This window comes from Calidris pugnax, unplaced genomic scaffold (genome assembly GCF_001431845.1).
Source record: "Calidris pugnax isolate Ruff unplaced genomic scaffold, ASM143184v1 scaffold39, whole genome shotgun sequence".
NCBI classification, from domain to species: domain Eukaryota; kingdom Metazoa; phylum Chordata; class Aves; order Charadriiformes; family Scolopacidae; genus Calidris; species Calidris pugnax.
The window spans coordinates 2,162,891-2,190,232 of record NW_015090828.1 but is presented as its reverse complement, the minus strand read 5'-3'; the positions used below and the strand labels follow the sequence as shown (position 1 = coordinate 2,190,232).

At 42.3% G+C, this 27,342-nt stretch overlaps 1 protein-coding gene and 1 long non-coding RNA gene across 2 annotated transcripts in view; both read right to left on the bottom strand.

The window, feature by feature from the left end:
• The window catches only part of CDHR1 (cadherin related family member 1), a 53,994-nt gene extending 46,583 nt beyond the window's left edge, over positions 1-7,411 (bottom strand). Inside the window, 2 exon segments of the mRNA XM_014940385.1 lie at positions 6,369-6,464; positions 7,228-7,411. Coding sequence (XP_014795871.1) covers positions 6,369-6,464; positions 7,228-7,288 — 157 coding nt within the window. The 5' untranslated portion in view covers positions 7,289-7,411.
• Positions 7,412-19,034: 11,623 nt separating this feature from the next.
• Positions 19,035-26,926, bottom strand: LOC106886990. Its single transcript, XR_001411773.1, has 3 exons — positions 26,771-26,926; positions 24,611-24,673; positions 19,035-21,610 (listed from the first exon to the last, which is right to left on the bottom strand). It is a non-coding gene; the product is annotated as an uncharacterized LOC106886990 (long non-coding RNA).
• Between the last annotated feature and the right edge of the window lie 416 nt (positions 26,927-27,342).

The window sequence follows — 27,342 nt, the reverse complement described above, 5'->3', positions numbered from 1 at the left end:
TTCTGCCCTTCTTCACTTTTCCTGTCCCTTCCAGTTCACACACCCCTGCCTGTCCTGCCTGTTTCTAGGTAGGCAGATGCCTGCAGCAGCTGCTGAGCAGCACTGCCTGTGCAGGGGAGAAAGAGGATGGACACCACGACCCATGTCTGGGGTCTCTTGGAGCCTGTGGGGGACAGCCAGGCAGAGGGTCTGGTGCTGTGACTGGGGCTGCCCCGGACACCCAGCCCCAGCAGTGCACAAACTGCAACCCACTCCTCAGGGACCACGGGGCATGTGCTAGAGAAGAACAGGCTGTGAAAGTTTAGGTGAATACACTTAAACCTGGGCTTGTTCTTCCAGTCTCAAAGTTTCCTCTCCTGCATTTTCTAGGAATTTTCTTGTAAGGAAAACAGGATCTTTCTTGCTGCTAAATGTCAGAAGAAAGATTGATATTGGTACAGACTGAGATTACTGAGGTTTCTGAGCAAGTAATGAAGGACATCATTGATCTTTACAGTGGACTGTTTTCTTCCTAGCTAAAGCTGATACTTCTTAATTTTTCATAATACAGAATACTTGTGTGCCTTTTAAATTGGATTGTGGATCAAAATTTCTTTTCTAGCTCATTATAATTCCTAATTTTCTCTGAATTGTAATTTCACTCCACAATACTCTCCATATCATTAACAACCCGGGAACACTTCTCAGCACAGTGTTAATGCCAATTAAAAATCTCCTCTCAGTGTGCTGCCTCTACTTGCTGAGAAGGAAATAAACGAAAAAAAATATCAGCTAAAATCTTGTTGGTAAGTAGCAAGTAAACAGCCTCTCCCTGACAGAAAGATAAGGGAATATAAGAGTCTTTATCCAGGGGTATGGGAAATGCCATGGAAGGGCCCCGGCTGGAAGAGCTGAATTCTCTGAGTACCATGGGGATGGCACAGCAGGCTGGGGTAGGGAAGTCCTGGGGAGCTGGATGCTGCTCCCTGCTACAGCTGCTTCCCAGGAGCCACGCCAGGCTCTCACTTCATTTTCCCATTCCATCTTAAAAGTCATTTGCAATTTGCTCCTGCCGCTCGGGCTGAATGGCTGTCCCATGATACCATTGCTCCATTTTACTTCATTTCTGACTTAAATTTATTCATGGCTAGCCTCTGTCCATGTGCCCTGGGACTGGTTTTGCCTTCTCACTGAAGACACACTCTCCTCTCTGCTGTGTGACACTCAGCAACCAAATCCCCTGCCTGCCAAGTTAAACAAGGCAAGCACATTTCAGACCCATGCTCAGTCCTGCTGTTGTCCTTTGCCACCACAGCTGACAAAATGCAGAGAGGGATATTCATGGCATGCTCCCAGGACAGGACACCTCTCTCCCCAATGTCCCAGCAAACACCATCTTGCCCAGGGTTAGATGCCTGTTCTCCACCTGTCCCAGCCAAAGGCTTGTTCTCCCACCAGGAGAGGTGATGGACAGTTAACACACAGATCACACAGGGCTGGTTTACACTGTAAGCACAGGGGAGCTCAGGCTCCTGGAGGGCACGGACCATACACCAAGACTACATCAAAAAGGGCTCCTTTCCCATTCACTACCATCTACTGCTCCTTCCTGAGCTCACCCGGGTGGTTCCTGCTCCCTTCGGGCACCTGACACACCGCTACTGGCTGGCAAAGTGGAGACATGGCCAGGAGCAGCAGCCCAAAAGCCATGGCTGCTGCAGCTGCAGCCAAACTGGCCTCACAGCTGCAAGCCCCTGCAGTGGGGAGAGGGGGCAAGTGCCCGAAACACCACCCCACAGACAGCAGCAGCGTGTCCCCACAGCAAGCAGGCAATTTTCTGTGTCTGCAGTTTCTGCAGAAGGAATAAAACACCTGTGAGCCCTCAGCCCATCTCTGCTCAGTGCTCTGCCTGGCGGGGGGCTCCCTTCCGCCCCGCGTTAGCTCTGCTGCAGCGATGCAGAAGGCAGGATCTGCTCAACAGTTTTGTTCTGGTAGCTCCTGGCTTTCCCAGGGGAGACATTTCAGTTTCTGCACCTTCAAAAAATTTACCCTTTCTGGAGTTATCTGAATGTCTTAGTGGGTCTCTAGATTTCAAGACACAACTTGGGCTAAATTGTCCATGTCTGTGGCCTTTCGAGTCAGAAAGGAACTATCATTTAAAAAGTATCTTGTTCATTCTTTCATTCAAGTATTTTTTTGTGACAAGGAGGTTTTGAAAGAAATTGTAGGCAGAAAAAATTCTTTGTGGATTCAGCTACTATATCTGTGATGGATGAAATCCAGAAACACATACAGAGAGATGGCAGAGCACCAGGGTGAGATCGCTGAAGGAAGGACCAGGAAACAGGGTAGCAGGGACTCTCACCAGTTTGGGAAGCATCAATTGGATCAGGGTGATAGAAACAGGGAAGGAATGATGGATACCAGAGGGGACAAGAGGACTCTTCACAGCCAGCTCTGAATGATAGGAAGAAAGGAGACCAGCAGCATGTAGGAACAACAGGGGAAGCCTGAAGGATGGAGGGACCCGAAGTGGTCAGTCAGCCAGTGGTGGGTAGCTGGCAGCTGTAACTGCCGCTGAGAACTGGCTTTTAAGCGGGGGTAGTGCATACTTAGGGGCATGAGGAAAAACAGAAAGGAAAAACACAAGGATGAGAGACACGCAAAGGTCTCCAGAGCACCAATGACACTTGGGCTGTGGGAGAGTAATGAACTTAGGCCTTCCGAGTATGCTTCAATCCCTTGCACTGCAGCTGTTCTCAGCCCCACTCTGTCCCCGCTATGAGGGCTTACAGGGATTAATGAGGTAAGATGAAACAAACAACCTGAAATAGCATCCCACACACGCCTTAAGACCTTGATTAAGAGCACGCGTACATTATGTGTGTACACAGGCAACTCTTTGCAAAGAGCTAATCACCCACCTGCCCTGCCAAACAGCCACACAAACTGCAACTGTATTTCAGTTCATAACTATTACCATTCTTCCAATCTGGCACTGTAAGGGGCTGCTGTTCTGGCCCTTCTTACCTCGAGGGGTCTCATGCTTTGGAGCAATAAATGGGATCTAGGAATCTGCGGATACTTTCAAGCTTTCATACAGAAATAGTATTTGCTGCTTATTTGCACAAGGCAAATGAAGGTCAAGTTAAGGATGATATAAGCATGATAATGTGATTTTCTTGATTTTGACACGTTCTTGCAGCTGCAGCATCGCCATTTCTCCTTCTACAGTTACATAGAGAATCCATTGTCTCCTTTTGGTGCTCCAGAACATTGCATGTCCCTTGCCTGCAGATGCCTGGGAAAATAACTAACACACACCACTTTGCCAGCTGCTTGTAATCTCAGCGGGGCCACAGACCGTAAAATTCCTGGAGGTTTATTGTTCATTGCTCAGATCAGACACTGGCTACTGCCAAGAAAAGCATCCTGCCTACAACTCTAAATTTTATGTAAGCACAGGGAAGACCTAATGGCAACCTGCCATTTTTGCAGCACCTAAGAAGCTTGAGTGAAGCCATACAGAATCCAACATACAGAAGTTTTAATTCCCCTGTTTTGTCACTGATCATCCTGCTCAAAATGAAAGATGGCTGCTGGAGCGTGGGTGCTCGAGACTGCACACAGACACCAGAGACCAGACTCCTCCTTCTTCTGGAGGAGACTAGGGTAGAGGGATGAAGAGTAATAGCCTCCTCTGCAGTGCAAGACCCCTCCCTGTGGCCGCAGAAAAGGGGGCCTGGCACCCATTTATCACAGGCAGAGAGTGAGCCCTCACTGCACTCTGGCAAGGAGCTCTGACTGTGCTCTGATGCAAACATGGGTCCTCTTGCCCTGTGCAAAGCTGTCATTTGTGCCCTCCTCTGGGACTTCCTCGCCGGAGCATCCCTGAGGAGCGGCTGTGCTGACATGGGCAGTGGGTAGCAGCAGCAGTTTGCACTGAGCAAACCCCAAGCAGCCGCATCCTAAGGGAACTTCCCAAAGTGCTTTCAGAAGAGAGGACCCTGCAGTACTTACAGCTTTTAGCCAAGGTGTTCCGGGAATTAGCCCAAAGAAGCACTGGCAGCTGTGTGGCAAAGCTACCATATTTGGACTTCTCAAAAGTAAGTTCTTGCCTCCTCCTTTCCCAAGGCCTTCTCCAGACCCTTTGCAAAAGCCTGAACTCAACACCTCCTAACCTTTCAACTCAGAGAGATGCTTTTGGTGGCACCTTTGGAGCTGTAAGCCAGAAGCTGCTTCTCTCTCATCTTTTAAAGCACATTTATACAGCAAATTGGAAGTACAAGCCAGCCAATGTAAAGACATAAACACATTCTGGATGAAGCCAGCAGGCATGAGGCACAGCAGCACTGAAGCTTGAGCTTTATCATGGCTGCAACCAAAACATAAACTCCCCAGGGACCTCTACATACCTAGTCTGGTTGCTAATGTTACAAAAGCATGTGGAAAATCCCATCATGTATTTGTCACCATTCCTACCCAGGCTAGTCACAAGACAGGCTCTGATCCCTCACACTGCTGTTATGCTGTTGTGGTGTGCACACTCTCCTCCTTCACCTGCCTGCAGCCCCAGATCAGATGCATTGGGTCCCAGTGCTGTAAAACTACTGCTGTGCTTTGCTGCTGCAGGGAGTGCTGTCACCTGAGAGACTGTCTGGTGCTTCTGACAGGAAGGAGGTTTTTGACTGTGTTGGCAGCTCTGTGCCATCTTTAGATCCCCATCCCCAGGCAGGTGGCTGGAGGCTCCCAGCAGTGGCAGGGAGAGGCTGATGCTCTGTAAATGTCTGAGAGCTGCCACCACCCCGGGGGACGGGAGCCTGATGGGAAGCGAGTTGTACTGCCTGCAGTTTGAGTGGTGGAGTTGGCAAACACCACCCCAAACAAAGGGAGTTGGGGTCCCATTTTGCAGCTATCTGGCATTACGAGGCTTATCTACACTATTAGACAAGCTAATCTTACTCCAGCAATCAGCAGAGCTGTCTGGATTGCCAAGGCTGAGCAAGTGTGGTTTCTATGTGAATCCAGGCAGAAGTACAGCAAAAATCACAGCTCCTTGGTCTGCCTCCGGCTTTTTCAAGTGCCAGCACATTACTGCTGGCCTTCAGCTGAAGTTTCCACTTAAGCTTGACCGAGTTTACAGCAAATCTCTACTGCATCATAAGCAAGCTCTTTTTAAGTCCATTGGCTAGATGCGTCACTTCTCTGCTATGTGCCACCTTCTCCCCCTCCTCTTCTCTAGTTGAGCAGGCAAAGGAGAAGTCACTGCTTCCCAGTCACCCTCTCCCCACCCCCTAGCATGTCCGGTGTGGTTCCTGGCTGGCATTAACACCACTGGGCCAGAAATGCAGACTTAGGGCAAGCCCCAGGCAGCTGCTTCCCAGAGTGACCCTGGGCATGTTCAGGAAGGCAAAGGTGGCAGCATTGGTCTTCCAGAGGAGGCTGTGTCCTCTGGATCCTTCCCTCACCCCTGCCTCCCCCAGCTGCCTGAGCCCTGGGAGGGGAGGGTTTTGGGTGCACCCCTCCCTGCAGCCATCTCTCTCCTCTACAAGTGACACAGCTAATAAATGGGTGCTCTGGTACTCCATTTGCAATAGCTAAACACTTTTCTGGTTTAGCCTGTAAAAGCTACAGACAAACAGGAGCAAATCCTAAACAAAAACTCAGTGCAATGTTTGAAGAAAAGGCGGTGTTCATCACTGTAATATATTTTACATAATTTTTTTTAAATGTTAGTAAATTATTCTTCCCCCATGGAAAATATTGATTATAAATCACCTTTTTGTTGTTATTTAATTTTTCTTAATGCAACTACAGTTAGAAGAAGTATAAATAGACCTTCCTCAAAATGCTGAAAGCTGAAAAATTTATCAAATTTTGAATTTTCAATAGACCAAAACTAAACCTTTTTAAAAAACATCAGTTATTTAGACAAAGCAAATTTCACTCCAAGTAGAAACATTTTCTAACAGTAAACATGAAAAATGTGATAGCTATTTAAAGAAAATCATGCCTTTGTTACTTTTCAACATACAGCTTGCTTTTACCAAGGCTAATAAAATTACTAGCAACTAGGCTTTCTTCTAACAAGCACTTACAGAATTGGTAAGAACTCCCTAACCACCATAAATTTCTTTCTGACCCCAAAGGTCTGCGCTCTGATGCTGTGAATAGATTGGTGGACTAAGAAAAGGGGAGCTAAAATTCATGTTTTAAATAACAGCTACAATTCAAATATGTCATTTTAAATCGAGGCCAATTAGAAGTTTCCAAGAAAAACATGTAAGACCACAGGATACAGCAACAACCCACAACAGAATATACACTGCTAATCAAAACACCAAGCAGCTTCAGTTTCACAATTTAAACATAGTCATTTTAATACTGACCAACAGGTGTGTCCTCCGAAAGGCTGAAAAGTGCCATGTTCCCATTTGTGCTTCTGGCTCCATTATCAAAGAAATAGGGGGCATAATTTGCCTGAACTGCAATTAAAACAAAACAGAAGCCAAAGAAAAGCATTTTGTAGACAGCAGTTATTCAGCTTTGTTACCCGACTCTCAGTAAACATGAGCTGTTTTGGGAATACTAACGGTGAGTAACATCTCAGCTGCTGCAATGAACTTTCATAACTACACCTGTACAGATATTTTTAATAAAATTACTTCTACATGCCACTGTGCCAGTATTCATACAGCAGCAAATTGAGAGAGTATATGGGGAAAAAACCCAACCAACAAAAAAAAAAAAAATCAAGTGGCAGGATCTCCCTAAAAAATCTCAAGCAGTTCCAGACAGCTTCATTGCAAAATTAACCTTTTTGGCTTCCAATGACTTTACACCTCTCACCTACTCTACATACACAAGTTTGAAACTTTACCAGTGCTTCAGTACCTCACCCAGTATTCTAAGCATATTCGGTCTTAAAATTATGCCTACTGCATGAGCAATTAGCCATAATTAAATAGTTACTTACTTGCTGCCAGACAACAGCAAACAAAGTTAAAAAAAAACAAGAAACAACAAATTAGTTGTCATTCTACTGACTGACTGTTAGAGATTCAAAATAGCCAATTTGTAACAAAACTTCAAATGTATAAATGCTAAGGGTAACATTTGCACAGGGATCAGATGCCAAGGAAAATATTTCAGGACAACATTACCACATCAGCAAGGAATACTACAGGATTTAAACTTATGCTTGTATCCTCCTATATTTTTACTTAACAAAGTGATTATTGTACTCACCCAGGCAAACGTGCACCAAACTGAGAAATAAGGAGGGGGTGAGACGCCTTACATGCTTCATCCCACTGAAGAAAGGGCCAATTTCTTCTCTGTTTCAAGGGCTTGGCTTTTTTTTTTTTTTTTCTCTTTCCCTCTGAAAGGTACAGGAAAGTGTCCTTCAGACTGATGTGCAAGAGAAATGTGCAAGAGGCAGTAACAGATGCTAAGATGTTAAGCGGATGACACGTCTTAATTTCTGAGGAATTTAAAGAAGCTCCTTCCTACCACCTAATTAGACCAATTACTTTGCACGGAGCTGTGGGACTCATTTCTGAGACAAGATTTGGAGGAATCAGTGTAACTCTCATAGCTTCTGCTGTTAGTACTGTATTTGTGCTGTCTGAACACACAAGTCAGAGAGAAAGGGAAAGTAGAAAGATGTTTTCTTCCTGAACCCTATTTTAAATCTCCAAGACAGTCTGTCTCGGAGCAAATAGATGTTTCTCTTTATTTTAGCTTTTGTAGTCCTGATAAACTAGAAAGGAAAAAAAAAATCTAACATTAGCAGCAAACAGTAAGCATGATTGTTATGGTTTTAAAGGAAACAATCACATTTATGATAGTAAAAAATACATAGCATTGCATACTAAACATGCAGAAGTCAAAATGTTCCTGAGCTGGCCCATTTAACTCTTTAACTGCATGAATTTTTGAAAGCATCTTTTTCCATTCAGCAGGTAATTTTTAACCAACATATTAAATAGTGTGTTTAACCACCAACATATGGAAGAAGGTAATAAAGTAGCTTTTTTCCCATTGGTCGTTTTGGTTTTCAGGACATAAAAGGTGTTTGCACTAATTTAAAATATATTTCATCCAATAAATTATACAGTTAAAAAACCAGCCACTCTGGGAAGCTGTTCACAGGCAAAGGTTTTGGCTGCTTAAAAGGAACTTCATCAGTAGTAATACTTCTCCTGCAATCAAGGAGATGTTTACACAGTGGCTTAGCTGTTTAAACATGACCTGAGGGAAAGCACTTGCCCTTTAAGGATGTGTTAATGGAGTTTTCTGTTTTTTAATTAGCGGCCTGCCTGAAAGAAACGTCTAATAAATTAACCAGTCAAAGAGTTCTCCATTGAAATGCTTTAAAATGTGACAGGAGCTACGTTTTCTCCCTGGCAGAGCCCCTTGATGGTGGCTCTGACTGCAGGCAGCAAGATGGTGGTGGCGTGGGTGGTGCTGCCAGCACCTGGCTAGCCCGTCCCTTGGCCATGCTAGCCCATCCCTTGGCCATGCTAGCCCATTCTCCCATCCCTGCTGAGTGCATGGGTCCCATGTAACTCCGTGGGATGCTGCAGGCATCCCTTGAGGACAGGCTGGAACCTGGGGTGCTGCTGGGAGGACACCTCCACCTGCAGAACAGATCTACTGTAAGGCTCCCAGAAGGGTAGAAGTAAAACTCCTGCAGACAATATCAACAAAACTCACCAGCTGTAATGGAACCTGCCAGAGAATGGTACAGAGAGCAAAAGCTTAAAAAGGCTCCAAAACAGATTAAATGAACTAATGAAGATTAGATTCATCGGTGTCTAGCAAATGTGATGATGCAGATCCAAACTCTGGCTCAGTAAGGTACTAAATTACCACCTGCCAGAAGCTCAAAAGTCAAACCAGGGGAAGGCTTTTTGTCATTTTGATCTTTTTCTAACCACCTCCCAGACCTTGGTGTGACTCCGTACGACTGTTCTTGTAGAGCAGCGTTTGCAAAGGCTCCACACGGAACCCATGTGTGACTTCAGCAGTGGCCTGTAAAGCTCAGGGGAACCTGAAGCAGGCAACTAAGGAAAACAAATGTATTTTTAGTGCATTTAAATTTACGATATGGGGATCCAAAACTGAAAATTGTGTGGGAGGGGATACACATATAGAAGACAGATATAAATATAAGCCCTGTTACAGATTTAACCATGCTACCACTGTCAAAAGTAATACTAAATCACTGATAAAATCACTGAAATGCACCTGCATGTTGCCCAAAAGGAAACAGAAATAGCACTTAAATGTCCTCTCACCTGCCTCCTCAATCCAGAACTAACAACACACTTTTTTTTTCTGCAGAGTATTTTCCTAGAAAAAGTGATGGAGAGTTCTTGTCAAAGTTAAAAGCTGTCTGTTCCCCTGGTTGCATCCCCTGGGGATCTAAATCTCTAGGGCCTGTATCTCCAAGGAAGCAAAATGTCTTGCTCCTCCTGAATTTCAATGAGTTTGAGCTCTTAATCCCCTTAGTGTTTGAAAACCTGGCTAATACGCATCTATGCACACTCAGATACACACCTAACACACCAACGCTCTGACGGAGTATTTTTTGCTGTCAGAAAATATTCTTTGATCAAAGCTAGTACAGCTCGTGGAGCCAAGCTGAGTTTGATGAATTTTCTCCTTAGGAAGAAAAGAGGCAGGAGGGGGTTTCAGGAGAGCAATATATTCTGTCCCAACAGTTTTAGGAATGGAAGAATTCCTCTTCTCTATGTCTGTATTTCATATATTTTTACTGTATCAAGTAGCAAGAAACATAAAAGAAGAATTAAATATACCATCTGATCTGAACCAGTTCATTTCCCTGGAAGTTCTGTTTGTTTACTATTCAGTATGAAAACAAATCTAGAAAGATCCAATATTTTCAAAACAAAAATTCTGGGTTCGGGTCACTGATTAGCAAGATCTATGACAGTTTGTCAGACAACCCAAAGAAAAGTTTAAATGTTGAAGGATGCATAATGCAATGAATACTTTTGCAGACTTCACCCCTTTAGACTGCAGGCTGGGTGTACAGCTCCTCACACTACACAGAAACACCGATACAAGCTCAGGGTTTCCCCTGCTGGGGGGTGGGAAGAGGACTATTCACAGCCAGAAACAGGCAAGTGCCCCTGTTCAGCCCCTGGCACCCCAGCTGGCACTCGCTGCCACCCCTTCCGGCAGTCTGAGCAGAGAGGGCAAAGACTGAGCTGGTACAGAGATAAATTACTCTTTCCACATTGTGGGTGGCCCTTCCACCTCAAGGCAATCACATTAGAGCTGCCTACCTGGGGACTGCCTGCTTGGCATATAAATGTGAGGTTTTCATGAGTTGCATTTCAATCAGTTTTCGGATGCTTACATGCATTTGCAAATTAAAAACAGAGAGAAAAATAACATTAAAGAAATAACAGAGATTATCTTCCACTGCGCTGCTTTGCTTTATATCAACTATGTATAGTCTTCAGATTTTATGCCTGCTTCCATCTGGGTTAAAAACCCTTCTGTTCTAGGCTCTGGACAGTATTGATAAGAAATTAAGTTCGCATTCACATAATAACAACTTCAGCAACTTTTTTTCCTATGGTCATCCTCCAGTTCTGGGTGCACCTGACATTAAGCATTACTTTGGAGAGGAATATTCAGCATTTTTTGTGTGTGCAAATAAATTCAACATAAAATATGCTGTAAGCTTTATAAAAACCTCAGTATGTGCAGAAAAGTCCAAATTACACTCTGGTCTTCTCTCTCTAAATCACATTCTAGGAGGGGCTGTGGGAGTCACCATCGATGCCTGGAGACATTCTGCTGCATCATTCGCTCAGAATTGCTGGATGCAATAGCCAAGAAGGAGAGAAGTGAAGCCTCAGCCATTTTCAAGACCCTTCTCAAAATTCTCCCCATAATCACATCTTCGAATGTGATAGGGAAGTTCTTATTTAGCTTTGAAAGCAAGGAAGGGGAGCAGGGTGCCTTGCACACTGAAGGGTCAGTTCACTAGCAAGTCCCACAGCATGGCGCAAGCAAGAATTGTCCAACCTGTTCTCCAGACATCTTAACAGCAGCAGGACGTGCTAAGGTAAAGTAACAAATGCACTAGTTGTTTGGATGCTTCCTCTCTGGCTGGGACCTGGGTCTTTGTTTCAGCAGAGCTGAGCCAGTATAAGCAGAGTTGAGACCAAGTTAAATGTGCAGATCCCACCACAAACGACAGAAAACACAACACTCACCTGTCCAAACCACATCACTCCTTCCCCTCAAAATCTCAACCCAGAGGACTGGGAGATGATTTATAACTGGGGCACATCACCACTCTCCACCAACTTCCATGACTACAGAGTACAAGTGATCATGAAAATCCAGCAACAACTGCTGAAGTCCATTTCAGATGGTGAAGTCCATTTTGGTGGTGAAGAATTTTACACAAGCTATGCTTGGCATTTTCCTAGCACAGCACCATGTCTCTGTCTGGCTGCTGAGAGAAACTATGGGCAGTGCTGGGGAATCTGCAGGAACCTGAGCCAGTCTGAGGGCAGGAGAGAAGAGCCTGAAGTCCCTCAGATGTCTTTACCATCTGTCACTATCTCTCTGTTTTGAATTACCAGCTATAAGAGAGAAGCAGATTCACAGTACAGTAGGAACAGCAGAACAGAAACAACCCCATGGTTTCGGTGGTTAAATCTAATCAGAAACATATGCTTGAGCTTGTGGCCATGATCACCAAACTCTGATCCTCCCTGTTGCCAGAACAAACACGCCACCTTCTATGTAAGAGTTTATGCATCTCTCCACAGCCCACTCCCATCATTCGGGATATGCAAATTTGTTAAAATGACTTTGAATTTTTTATAGTCGTGCAAGATTCAAATGCACACCAATGAACACCTCTTTTTCCCTCTCACCGTGTTATTCTCTTGTTACTAATTGAATTGAGTTTAACACTTTCACATCTGCAAGGAGAATGTTCTCATTGTTACAGTTCTGACTCACAGGGGTCTAAGTTCAGTTTTCATCTCTGTCACAGACAGTCTATAAATAATCAGCCCAAGACCATTAAATTCACATTAAAGTCATTATAAGATAGTGATTTGATCATTAATGATCTTGGTCACATTTATAAACCTCTCTCTGCTCAGTAATAGAAAGCTGAAAGTAATACTGTACTGTTTGGTTTCAGGAGTTTAGAGAACATGAGCTATAACTCAGCTGTCCACACGCACTTTTTTGTGTTGCAGCTCCTCTGAGCAGCTCCACTAAACCTCAGCAGTATGCAAGAGAATGGTAAAACCCTGGATAGAATTATGGAATTGGTCTGGGTTGAAAGGGACTTTTAAAGGTCATCCAGGCCAACCCCCCTGCAATAATGGGGAGGGACACCTTCAACTAAGCGTGCTGCTCAGAGCTCCTGTCCAGCCTGATCTTGGATGTTTCCAGGGTTGGAGCATCTACCACCTTTCTGGACAATCTGTTCCTGTGTTTCACCAACCTCATTGTAAAAAATTTCTTCCTTACATCTACTCTGATAAAACACATGCCATGAAGAAAAACATTCCTCATTCATGGAAAGGAAAACCAAAATTTAGAGAGGTGGCTATGAGCATTTTACCACAAGCATTATGTCAACTTGAAACTCCTTGGAGTGTTCTAACTTGGATAACAAGAACAGAAGCACCTAACGTGGCTGGCTCTGTTGAAATTCTGGGACAAAGTTTGGGTAAACAAATCATTAAAGCTTGCACACAAACTGCAGTTTCTTCAGGTGAGATATAGCACATTATTTTCCTCCTTCATGCAGAAAATGCTGGCAAAAATCACGTAACTAGAAGGCTTAATTTTCTTTCAAGAGCTAGGTTTTCTGATACTTGGTTACTTCTCAGTGTCAGAAGGCAATTTTTTTGGTTTGGCTTATTTGTCGTTTTTAAGACTTGCATACACTTTTAGATTCTATCTATAGCGCATACACTGTCTAAAAGTGTATGCAATGATCTACTTTTGTTATGTGCCTATATTTTGCTATGTGTCTACTTTTGCTTTGTGTCTATAAATAAATGGGAGAGCTTATAAATTAAGACTCACATGGTAAAATTAGGCTTTGACAAAGTATCTTAATTATTAGTATGAGCAAAAAATTTTCATTCATCATCATTTTTTCTAATATGGAAATCAGATTTTGACCTTAAACATTTTCAACTTCTGTCTTTGGAAAACGTTCATATCGCAGTAGAACCATATTCAGATCTGAAATATTTTAATTTTTTACGTAAATACTGTGCTTAATATTATTCCACATAGAAACTGAAAATTTCAGGGGGAACACAAACATGGATCCCCTTGAGCCCTTCTTAGGGAGAAAAACTCTGTTTCCCATCCTGCTGAGGAAATACTCACTTTGTTGTTTAAGCATGCAAAGACTGAGACCAAATTACGGAGCTATATATGGTCAATACTTCATAAAGCACAAAACAATGTCAGATTTTCCTGTCCCTAACTCCTGATACAGCTGAGTCAGACCAGAATCTTCTCTTGCTAGGGAAGTGTTTTAAATGCCAAAGTCCACACATATCTCAAAACCAATTTTTATTCTCTGTGGGCCCCAGTTTACTAGACTTCTGATAGCATCTCTGCTAGGCACAAACCATGAGAAATGACTCATTGTACTGCATCAGGAACCAATACAAGTTACCCAAGTAGCAGAACAAACACAACAAGGTAATGGTTTTGGAACAGGAAGAACCCAGGGCTCCTTAGGACAAAGTGGTCTTAAAACCTGAATAACACCATTCTGTGTGGTCAGACAGCCCTGTTATTTCACATACCACAATACCTTTAATGCCATGCTACAGTTTCATACAACACTGTCATGAGAGAACCACAGCCATTATGTCCTTGTCTCCAAAAGAATTAAGAAATGACAATGGGAGGAAAACAGAGGGAGAGCAGACACCAAACATCTAGCAATTTTAGCACTTCACAGTGACTTTCAAACAAATGTCAAAGTGCTTCCCAACAAACTGTGGAGGGTATTTTCCAGATGCGTAAAGAGATAGTGCTTTCACCCCCTCAGGAAAAAAATGCCAGTCTGCAAAACAAAATTCTTGGAGCACTTGCTTGCATGATTTATCATAAGTTATTGTCATTTGCTGTGGGTGGCAGCAGAGAAGGCTTGGGGAATTCCTGGGAAAAAGAACAACTCCCAATGCTTCATCTCAGATACAGCTTTTCCTGGTTGTGGTCTACCAAAGAACATTTTATAGTGTTTGCAATAAAGGTGCTACAGGTAACTGGGGAAAAGAGAACATTTGCTGCTAAGTAATTAAAGTTCCTGCTAAGCCATTTTACTTGCTTAGAGGCTTTTAAAGACCGCTGCAAAATCCATTTACAATTCAGTAACCTTGCTTCTTTGGAAGCTACATATCACTCCCCTCTTTATTCTTTGACAGGGATAGGAGAAGAACAAATAGTCCCTAGAATATCCAGGTATATTTAGATAGCCTACATTTACTTCAGCAGCATGATCTCTGATGGATGTGGTGCCATGAAGCATGACACAGATCTATGTGAAGGATGCCATTTAGCAGCACACAGACAGTCCAAGTTATTTATGGAAGAACTAGTGTTGTGTATTGTTTTGCCTGTAAAAATTGTACATATAACTCAGAGTTGAGGTGTGAATAACGAAGGAATCAAAATTTTATAGCTTACTTGGTGTGGCTGAGAAAAATAACAAGACTTGTCAAGGCAGAGCAAGGAAATGTCTGTGTTGTCCCCATAAATCTTCTGGCTGGTGTGCATGCCATGGACACCACCGAATATAAGCCCTGCTTACAAGGCAGTAACGTGACTTGTTGGACCAGGGGATGTATGAAAATTAAACACCATTCTTCCACTGCCATGTCTAACCAAAATCAGCTCTTCAGTAGAGGAATGGCATGAATGCAGACTGCAGGTGAACTAAAGCCCTTGGTAGAGATCAGCTCTAGACCACAGCAGCATTTCAGCCACAGGGGCTGCCACAGTCTTTGGATTTTACTCGGGTAAATGCGTAGCACCGTGGTTGCAAACGGGTCTTCCTATGACCTCTCTTGAGAATGTAAGTGTGTGCCTTAACCTGTCTCAGAAGAGAATCCCACAACTCAGCAACCCTCAAACTGAACTAAGTGCTGAGGTACTTACCTCATTAGGATCTGGGAGACCTAACTGGCCAGGGTATATCTCAGCCTTTGCCTTTGATTACAGTAGCAAGAGGAAATCTGAGTATCCAGGCAGACTCACACCAAAGCAGTGCTTGTCCTTAACCTATTATATTAAGGAAAGGTATGTTTCAATAAAGCAAGGTATATTTCAATAATTTTTTTATCTATAACAAAAGGCTTAAATACTCAGCTTTGAGGTAATTTACCTTACCTCAAAAACAAGTGGGACTATCACTCCGTTACAATTTTCAGCAACTATCTAGCATCTGCGTGGAGAGATTTCTACTGTCAATAGTCCTGCACGTACGTTGGTTCTCAAAACAAGTAGTTTAACCTGGCTAGAGCCCAGAGGTTGGCTCTAGCCAAATTCATGCCCACTAGCTCTACCTATATGAGCTCTGTGCTCTTACTGTCTCCTACCACACCTTCAAGTACTTTATCTCAAAGTACTGCTTTTGTTTAAATTTTTTTTTACAACAATCCGTCAGTAAAATAAATCAATAGAACTACATAGCAAGAATCTCAACAACAGATCTTAATTTGAGGAATGAATAAAATCTCTGGAACAGACTTCCACATCTGGTAACTGAGATGACATGATCCAAAGTTATTGCAGTGAAAGCTGAAATACAAATAAAGAGACAGAAAAGTCCCTACTCGTACTGTGACTTTAAGGTGGTTATATGGTGCCTTGAAATAGAGATGCTCAGATCCTGTTACTGAAACTGTCCTTGGTATAAAAATAATGTCTGGAAACAACAAATGCAATGCAGAACCACTTTATATCATGTCTTTTTAACAATGTGCACTCCAGTCAGTCTCATGGACAGAAATTCATGGAGCCAAATTAAAACAGCTCAGCACAAGCAGAAAAACTTCAGGGAACTTAGCAGAAGAATTTCTGTGAGATAAGATCCCACATAGACAGAGAATGGATGGGAGACCACCATACCAAGAGACAAAAGATGACTTGTCTAGTCAGTGAGAACAGCTGATAAGGAAGACCTGGCTTCAAAAAACTGTAAAATCACATCTAGGAACAGAAGAAAGCATGGAAAGAAAGTTGGGGAAGGAAGCAGAAAGAAAGTTTTGTTCAATAGACAGGAAAAGGTGCAAAGCACATTTTATAACAAAATTATAAAGAGCAGGTTGACTTCCCGCACTTAAGGATCTGTTTTCACAACTGTTGAGTTGTGACTTAAATTGGTGGAAATCTAGGGAAGTTTCTTTCAAAGATCATCAAAGGTGGAGTCGACAAGGTTAAGGTCAACCACTCACATAGTGCTTTGCTAGACATAACTTCAGCTCAGATATTTTTTTTATTCTCTCTTTTCATCAACTACTCACCTGAAGATTTCTGCAGAAGAAAGCAGCAGTATACATTGGTATATATGTAACTAAGGCAAAGGAGAATGCTGAATTGTTCAACGTTGATACATTCAAACGACTTCAAGATAAGAACCCAGTGACAATTGCCATTGTTTATTGTTTGCCAAGTAATGAAAAGTTAACAACTGGAAAGCCAGCAAGTTGGAAAGAACACTTTAAAGAGGGACTTGCAGACACTGCTGCATTACCTCATTCACAATCTCTTGGGGAAAATTGGGGATGCAAATAGGTTTTAGCATTGCTCAGTGAACACACCACACAGCTGGCACCGATTGTGACACAGGGCTCTGCGACAATGTAAACCAGAAGTTTTGCCATGAGAACCCACCTAGCAAAGGCAGCATTTTCCAGTGCACTTCAGTTTGGGGAGCCAATTTTAAGAACGTGCTACAGAGACGAGGCAAGCTGTATTGGCTACAGACCAACCAAATGGTGCCTCGGGAATATGTCTTTTTGCCCGCTGAGGTTGGGATCAGTGCTGATGACCAAACACCACCACAGAACCCAGCAGAAAACCACTCTTCTTCACTGACCTAAGTTCTATGTACCATCTTGACTGTCAGGTGAGGGAAACCCTGTTGCCATTTAGCTTCTGTACTTGGAGATCCTATTAGCCAGGATATATTAGTTGCTTTGACTGCACTACACTTATCACAAATGCAAATGAACATTAATACAGTTAAGAATCTACAAGTGACTGGCAGGCAGCTAACCACAAGCATCTTTTGAACAAACATTTTTGCATACGCTAGACTTTTGGATGTTTGGGCTTGAATGCCTCAAATATCAGGTTTAGATCATCACCTGTACTGCCAGCAGGGACTAACTGGCTCTTGAATATCCCGGGTGCAGCCTGAGTCTCTGACAGAAACTGGACTTGGTATGACAGCTTCTTACGACTACAGAGATCACTGAGATTGTGTCAGGCTGCAGAAGATGGACAAGTCATGTTCAGTTTAGGATCTCTCATAGGCACTTAGTGACCTGATTTCTCTGATGATGCTTTCAGAGGATGACCAGATGGCATTGTGAATATAAGGTGCTTATCCCACAGCAAATCTCTGGCCTTCGCCACTCCCTTGTGGAAGATCAGCCTGAAAACGTGGAATTAAATCTCTCACACCTGAAGATATTCACAGTCAGTGCATCTTTAACACATAAACATGCGTTGGCACAAGGCTTGAATGATGACTTGGACAAATCCATATCCAGACACTCAAATTTTTTGGCAGAGAATCCCACCACTGAGACACTGAAAACAGCAGTAATTTGGGGGAATTCCTTCTGTGCTGACAGCCCTGCTCTAAGATCAAAAGACAAAGCATGAGGAGACAGTTGTGTGTTCAAAAACAACGTATGTTATGGCTGCCATAACTCTTATAATACTGAAGGGCTACTGGAAACCACAGACATACACGGGTTGGAATCAACACCCTTGCTCATGTCACTTAATGTAGGACTAGAGAGCTCTCTTTGTTCCCCACCAGTATTTTAAAAAATACTTGATGAGTCCTGCAGAAAAATTAGCTGTGATAGAGACAACTACTCACATCTAATATGAACTGGTTGATCTGAGGCAAAAAAGACTGAGAGTTTTCCCCTCACCTTCAGCCTACAAGAGAAGAGTCATTGCTAAGCTTTGGACAAACTCTTCTCAGAACAAACTTCAGTGAAAGCTAGATATGAAGCCGATCGGTGTTCACCCTTTGAGAATACTTTGCTAAAACTATTCATGAGGTGGTAGTAAGTGGTAATGTCAGCCAAAAGAGAATCAGGCAACACATCTCCAGACTTGATCCAATGAACACTGAAGTCACCAGGCGTCTTCCACTCAGCTTCGGCAAGAGTTAACTTATAATACAGAAATCTACAACAGGAAGTGTTCGTCCCTCTGCTTTTATGTTCCACCTGAATTTATCATTTGAGATGATGTTACCCATGCAGGAATTTGGTTTTCCTTGGCAAGTGCCATCACAAGAAATTGCCATGGTAGTCCATAATTTGGATAAATAGACCTTCTCCAGAGCTAAAATCTTGACCTCTTCAACTATATGTGGGCCTTTGCATCAGTTGTGGGCCACACAGTCTAGAGGGCAAAAGGTCAAAGAGCAAGAGTCCCCATTACACCTTTTGGAGTTACATTTTGTATAAAGAATACACAATTTTATTTCTTCTAATACCCACTTTGAACGAAGAGACACCAAAACCTCTCTCTGCCCCAGAAATCCCTGTCAGCACGAATAATTTCTCCTGTGCTCCTGACAATTCATAGTCATAGCACGTGGGTTAGACTAGATGATCTCCAAAGATCCTTCCAACCCCTATGATTCTGTAATTTGGTGCTGGCTGGTGGCATTAAGCTCTAAACAAAGCAAAACGCCACCTGGCTCACTTAGCTGACAAGGTCAGACCAGGATCCAACATCTGTTCTGGCAGGCATAGAAATACTTCAGAAACATCTTTATTGGAACTTCAAGGCTGTGCAATTTTCATGCTTGACAGCCGAATGCACACAAAAACACAAGATACAAACAAATGCATTTGTCAGCTTGGACAAGCTAAATTTACTACTTTATATAAGCATGCAGCTTGTGTACTTTGAAAAGCCACTGAGCAAATGTCTCCCCTCAGGTAATGCCAAACAAATATACATGTAAGTGAAAAGAAAACAAAAGGAAGAACAGACGCCTGTAAGTGAAGACATGATCAGATGGTAGCTCTGTTCTACCACAAGGGAACGTGGCCTGGTACATAAAAGTCAAACTCTGTTGAGGAATCACCTTCAGGGGCTGACACATGACATCCCCATACCTCTTGATGAGGCAAAAAAGCATGTTTGGGCAGCAGCCACAATCCATGCTGAAATAATTTGATTATTGCCGCTTTAAGTTTGTTTGGTCAAGACCAGAAACTCACACAAGTAACATTTTTAACTTGAATAGCCCTCAACCTTTGGTTGAGGCCTGTCTGGGAAACTGAGTAAAAATACTCAGGTGCATTGGATGATGTCCCTGCATCCCCCCAGATACTCAGAATATTTCTATAATTGTGCTAGTGGTCTTTGGGGCTTATATTTTGCTATCAGAGAGCAGGTTTTGCCTGCAGGAAGATCGGAGACTGTGGAGCACACTGGTTGGATGGTGTAGGGCAAAGAGAAAAATCACAGAGCATTTTTCAGATACAAGAGAAATGGGCTTAAGATCACATTAGAGAACAGAATCTTCATAGCTGATATCAATGCGTTACACAGAGCTGTAAACACACATGGCCATAGTCAACAGAGTAAAACTCTGCTGCAAACACATTTAATACCAAAAATGCTTTTTACATTTACTTATCATTTGTATTCTACACATTCCTTCTGTGAGCTACAAAAGCCAAAATAGAAATAAAATATATTTGCCTAGTGATCAGCAGCAGAACAATCAAACACAGCTCCTTCACCAACCTCCTAACTCAGATCTTGAGAGAAGGATTGGCAGCTCCTTTATCCTTGATATAAAAATGCTATGCATGGTCAGCTCTTCAAAAATGGGAAGCTGAGAGTCAGATCTATCTCATCTCAAAAGCAATAAGAAAATAAAGTAATAACAAGCACACAGAAGACCCAGGAATTGGTTCAATTGCTCAGTATGACAGAAACGTTGCCACATGCAAGTGCCCATAAACTCAATCCTTGGGAACTGCATTTGTCTGTGTGGGTTACAACAGGCCTCTGACTGCCCCCATTCAACCCTCCCAAATTCTGAAGTAGTCTATTTCTATCTCACTGGAAGTTATGTTAAGAGAAGCAGTACTTGAGTACTAAGGGAAAAATTACTATTAGCAATCTGCAGCTTGCCCAACAGCAGAAGAGCTTTCTACTCCTCCTCATATTCACTAGTAATAAAAAAACAAATTTCTGAACATCCAGGTTTTTCTGGTTTAAGGACTCACCCCAGGTAGCAAAATAGCAGCATAAGCAGGGGCCAGTTAGGAAAGGACAGAGGATACATGAGTGAAGACCCAATCACCGCTAATGATGTCAGCAGAGGGTGCTTCAGTTTCTCTGTTATTCAGCCCTTTGATATCATTCTTAGCATTTATTTTATCCTCCAGTAAGTTTTGTTTATTGAGGTGATCACATGACCCAGGTGTCTTAAAAGAACAGCTGTCTTCTGGCTTCAGGAGAAAGAGGTTTAATCTGATTAGCCTTAACACCTTTTCAGTATGCTGTGTATAACCACCTGACTACAATCTTCTAGGACGTTAAAGAACAGGCCCCTTTGCTTTTAAAGCCAGATTTAAAAGCCCTAGCTGAGATATTGAAGAGCTTACCACTGTACTTGAATCTGGTCCTTTACCACTATTTCATCAACCTGCTTATGTAGTTTCTCAGCCCTTTCCGAATGATGAAATTAACTTCCAAGAGGATTTCAAGCACTGAGAGCAAAGACTGCGGGGAGAATCATCATGTGCCTAGCTACAAACAAAATCCTTCTGTCAGTATGAAATAAATCATTCATAGAAAAGGTTAAATATGCATATATACTGATAATTAGAAACAGTAACATCAGCCCTTCCCCACCTTTTTTTTATAGGCAATCCAAAAATGCAAACCAAAGTGATTCAGCCAGCAATTCTGTTTCTCTTATTTGAGGAGCTAAATCCCTGTTGGGTGCAGAGGAATATGCAACTGACACAAAGTCAGGTGGCAGCCATGCAGTTTTGCCCGAGTCTTTAGCTGCCAGGCTAATGTTAACAAGATAAAGGAGCCTGAGAGAATGAATAAACAGTACTGACTGAAGCCTTTCCCAAATGAAAAATAAAAGTAATTTACACTCATGTCCTATCTGTGAAAGGAGGGCCCTCAACCAAGTAAAGAACTGTGAGATGCGCTGGCAGGCGATGCTTTTCACCCTGCTCTGGGTCTACTCATTTTAACTGTGGGAGGGGTCCAGGAACCATCATGGGCGGGGCTGGCTGAGCACAAGGCTTGCAGTATTTCCTTATTTCCATTGGAGTCTTTTTGAAATTTATACCTGTAAAACAAAGATGAAAAGGAGAGAAAATGGAGACATGTTTAGTTAGGGGTGTGGAGAATGGCACAAAACTGTAACACCTGAAGCTGAGCAGTGTGTTTGTATGGGCAGGCTTAGATTATCAGTGATCTGAAAATAAAAAGTGATGTGACGGGAATTTTGCTTTTTCTTCTCTCCGTGAGATTGCTGGAGATCTCCCATTCCCAGCATCTCTTTTTCCCTCTACTTAGGCTGCACAATCACTGAACACCTGACTGGTGCTTCTAGAAGTTTCCACAGTCAGATGAAGGTCTTCATAGACACAGGAGCAGAACTACACTCTCTCTAGTGCTTGAGTCCCACAACATTACACAGTATCTTCTCCTTAATATCATCACATTCACCATCTTTCCCAGAGAGAAGCCACAAGCAGACATCAGCTTGAAACATTTGCTTTCTGGAGCAGTAATTGTTTCTGATGGAAGAACAACATTCTAGGAAATCAGTGGTTTTGCTTCAAAAGAAGTAGCCAGTATGGTTAAATTATCCCCCTCCTTAAGCCACACTGTCTCAGCCTCTGAGTGCCTCTGCCGCTGCCCCCGGGCACAAGCCTTGCACAAAGAACAGCACAGAGTAACACCCAAGAACAGCCAGGGTGCCTTGCCTGCAGACAGTATAAAGCAAGTAACACTCTGTTAGAAAAGGCAGCAACATGGAAGCACGAGTCTCACTGTTGTGAGATTACTATCTCACAACAGCAACAACACAAAACCAAGCCACCAGTGTGCAAAGCCAGTCCAGAACTGCACACGATCTGCCTCTTGGTAAGAGTCGAAACTGATTCAGATCAAGCATTTTCATATAAGCAGATTTGTAAGAGAGACAAGCAGCCGTGCACAGCAGGCAGGTGTGCCCTGTACAAAAGCAATTAAACAGCAATCCCTGACCTAAAAAAGACACGGCTACAGTAAACAGGTTGGAGTGCTCAGAGAACCAGGGCAGAGTCTAACAGGGGACAAGCAAAGATCATCAAGTACTATTGGGTCTGCAACAGAGGAAAGCATTCAGATTCCCTCTGTAGGGGATCTTTGCTGTGAATTTGCAAGTTTTAATGGAGTGCTTCCTTTGTACTTCTTTCTCCCCCTCAGCCTAGTACTTTCCCTTACTCTGCAAGACTAATATCACTCCATCCTCCCCATGGAAACAGCACCCTGCTTTCAAAGGAACATTCTCTTTGGAAGCACTTTTTATCAGAGAGATTTCATGGCTGTTGCATGAAAAACGCCTGGAATACCTGCTGTTTTGTCCAATAGTAGAAGGTACTTCAGATTGAAAAGCAATAGCTATGCTCATGGCATGAAATCTCAGTACTTTGGTTCAGCCAGCTAGTACACATGGTCTGTCTCAGGCCAAGAGTGACAAGTGCCACCTCTGTGCATTCAGCATTGCATTCCCCAGTCCTTCTGGATGGGTTGGGAGCTGACAATTGTTTCTGTGGATCGTTTATAGCTGAAATTCTCAGTCGTTATTACACCTGCCAATTAAATAAGAAAGGAGCCCCGAACAGCTACAAACCCCTGTCCCACAGCCATACATCTGCACTGTGTTCACTGCCACAATACCAGTGGGGATGTCTATAAAACAAAGCACAGGGAGACTGGAAGGGAACAAATGTCATCAGCTAAAGGAAAACTGCAGAGAAACACAAGGATTTCCACCTGGGTTACCTAAACATAAAAAGGAACAAAGCATTTAAGGTACTTTACCAGCTGGAATGAATTCACTGGGAACTTCAAATTGGTAATTTTATGATGAAAAGATTAAAAATGGCTAAATAAGTAAGTAGGAAATAGACTATTGTTGATCAAATTAATTTCCTTTAAAGTTTAATTAAAGTTATCAGCTAGCCATTTTAATGAATTCAGAAACTTTTAAGATTTAAAATGTTGTTATCCTAAGGAGCATACTAATCCTTTTATCCTAGACTTGTACGGTTTAGGTTTTTTTTTCACTGGGATCTCACTGAAACCAGGGATATATTATGAACATACAGAAAGAAGCAAACTGAGTGCTTTCAGACTAGTGATGGTGCCGTATCACCATAATAAGGATTTATGGAAGTGGACAAGACTGCCAAAAGATAAAACTGTAATATTTACACAGGGAAAGCACTGATATGATGGCAGAAATACCAATAACTGCTTTAAGAAACACTGATTCTTTCTGCATGAAATCTTTCTTTTGCTATCAACAGTAGGTCTAACGAGAACTGGAAAATGACATTTAATTCTTCCATTGCGCAGCTGAACAAGAAGCCAAATTAACTCCCAGCTGACTTACTCCCTCCTTGCATTATCTTGTTCCAGAGCTAAGCAAATGAAGCTGGTTGCAGCTTTGTGCAGGTACACAGGGTGTTTTAAATAAACAAAAAGGTACACAGACAGGAAATACTGAGCTTGTAGCTGGATGTACTTGCATCTGACTACCAGTTCACTACCAGTCAGAAAACAGGGATAGAAAAATACCAGCGAAGGTTCTAAAAGGACAATTGTATCATTTGAAACTCCCATCCAGAATGTGGCTAATTTAAAAAGCAAGAAAATGCTTTGCCCTCACTTTGAAGACTATGAGTTTTCCGTATTTCCCCTTAGAATAAATGGTCTCAAAAGACTACAGGGTGGCCCTCCCCTTTCACTTGCTCTAGTCAGTGCCCTTAAAACAAGAGTAAAACCTTCTACAAAGTAGGAACTGATACGAACACTTCATGCTTTGATCAGATGATATCGTATCTCTCTTGATTGTTTTACACTGTGAGCATTAAATGGATTCTCTTATTTCTTCCCAATCCAAACACTCAATGTGCTGATTGAGAAAAGAGAACAATTTCTCAGTGGTACAACGAAGATAATATTCACCTGCACAGAAAATTCCGTAAAGTTTGCATGTGGAAAAACCTTGAAGTGCTATAATTTATCTATAATGATTATTTAATTAATATAACGAAACTGTAAATCTTATTACCTTTATGTGCTTTTTTGTTGAGTTTGGGCAGCTTTGAGCAGCAGATTTTTTTAGGTTTCCGACCTAAGGGTGAAAAATAATACATTACCAGTGAAAACAGATACTGCATATAGGTGCACATATAATACAGCAAACAGATTAGAGTCCACCGACATTTTGATTACCGCTGAAATCCTTGAACAGAGAGATCTGTGAAACAAAGGATCATCATGACTGATTTTTACATTTGTACTTTGTCCCTAACATGGAACAAGAATTTGTTCTTTTCCATCACTAGTAAATATGCCAGATACAGTGTGAAGATGTCACATGTTGGCCGACAATCCAAGCTGCAAATTCCAGCTGCCTAAACCTAAGAAAGAGACTCCTCACTCTTTTTAGACTTACATCACTCAGTGAAAATATTAAAGATTACCAAGAGGAAAAAATAGTATCTCTGTGTCCGTATGCGCAGGAGGGTAGAATAAATTGCTTTGGATGAGCAAAGGCATTTAATTTACTCCCTCTATAGTAGACCAAAATAAGTGAGCTGTTGATTGCACTTGACACGTTATGTGCTGGACATAATAAAGGGAGAAGGAAGGTTGACTCTGGAACAGAGGTGGAGCAGAAAGGACAGAGGCAGGTGATTTCTCATCAAAAAATCTCACATATGCTCAACGTTTCTGGAAATCCCTGTGGCCCAATTCTACAGCCAAGGCTAGTGATGGTGGCTGCTCAAGCATCCAAGAAGTTTGAGGTGTCTTGTCACCATAATTTCATTCTGATGTAACAGATTTTACACAAAAACTACATTCATCTTGCATACCCAGGCATGTCTACTTTCCCATCAGTTTGTTTATCGATAAGGGACAGTTTCCTTCGCACATCTCCTCCCCATCACGTTAACAAAAGGGAATACTATTTTAGAATCCTGTGTGTATTCATTTGGGCTTTATTTACTGCTGTTGTCTCCTGTCCTTAATGGACAGGCTTCTGAAGACACATCTAGATATTCCCCAACTTCTTTTGCACTCTTCCTTAGGTTTCCCTCAAAGTGCCTGGCAAACCTGAATAAACAGAAAATGCAAAGGGATCAGGCACACATATGATGACACTGCTCTAGCACTCATTTCCCTTACCGCTGTTCTGGCGCACACTTCTAAACGCAGAAGAGACTCCAGTAAAGGAGAAAAATTGGCAGCTGACTTGACGGGTTTGAAAGACATCTTCCACCTGTTCCTCCATGCTTGCATTTACATACAAAGTGATTCTTACGAGGTTTGTAGATAGTATGATGCACTGCAAAACTCCTACTCCTGATCTTTAGACATTTAGCTTATTTGCTTTTCCTTATACTCATTTGCTACATCTTCTGTAAAATAAACACCATAGAACAATCATGGTGGGTCTCTGAGATTTATGATATCAAACATCAAATCTGAACAGGTAACTCTAAAAGTTACACCTTTGAATTTTAAAATCCTACTAAACCGCAAACCCCGAATAACATCGCCAGAGATGTGGCTATAGACAGATGGAAAAAGCTCTCTTTTCAAGATTTAAACTGCTCTATGAATTTGTACGCTTTGGAATACTGCAAAATGGTAACTGGATGCTACAAGGTAATATAGTAATTAAAGTGGGGAGTATCAGTGGTAAAAAAAAAACAACCGTCACGACAGATTGAAGGTCAGAAGAGCAACTCTCACCAGTTTCACTATTCTATAAAGAACTTTACATTTACTCCAGTTCTGGTGACCTGACTGTTTCATATTCCCTTGTTTCATAAAGGTAGAAACTTTCTCCATTAACGTGTTTCTCACTATTCAGAAAATATATTATTTTTATATTGGCAGATAGTTATCTACTGGAAAAATATAACTGGAAATTTTTCAGAGGAGCGGGTTTCAGAATGCAGATTAAGGTAAAAATTAATCACGCTGTACTACATGCAACAGGCAGTAACAGAGAGGAAACACCACTGCACAAACCAAAGCACTGATGTGCAACCATGTTCTGCAGACCAAGTCCTTTCCTAAATTAATTCTATCCTTTCCAGTTGTCAAGCACTGTTTGTTTTCCTTAATAAAAATCAACATAGAGAATAAGCATTTTGTACCACAAAAGGAAAGAATAGAGAACGGAAGGAGACAGTTGTGTTAGAAGAATATACTGTACCTTCTGCAGTAAAGGCATTGAGACACAAAAGAAGGATAAACAAAAAGCCACAAAATGTCAGGAGCTTCATCCTTCCAACTGGTCAGATGTCTTCAAGGAGGCTGAAGCCGTGTTCTGGTCTGCCTCCAGCAACAACCTTGCCTTTTTATAAGGTTGACTGAAAGGAATGCTGTGTTCAGAATGGGTGGAGATTTGGCCTTTGTATTGCACTTCCAAGGGATGAAAAGAAACAGCCCTTCCTATTATGAGAAGCAGTTTACTCAACAAAATCAGGAAGCCACTAACTGCTTAAGAGAGTGTCCCACCAGTTAAAAAGGAGCACTTGGAGTATTACAGTATACAGGGATTCTCTGATGTACAGTGGTTGTTCTCTGGTTCACAGCAGCCTCCTTACGTGACCTTGTGTGCTCCTTTGGGTACTTGGAAAGGCACAGAGCACAGCTGAAACAACGGTGAACTGGAAGTGAAAAGGTAAACCAAACCTAGAGTGTTTATATCAAAACAATTGCCAATGTGTTGTTAACATAATTAACAGGAGAGCTGGTTAAACAGCAGATTTCCGAGTTCATTAT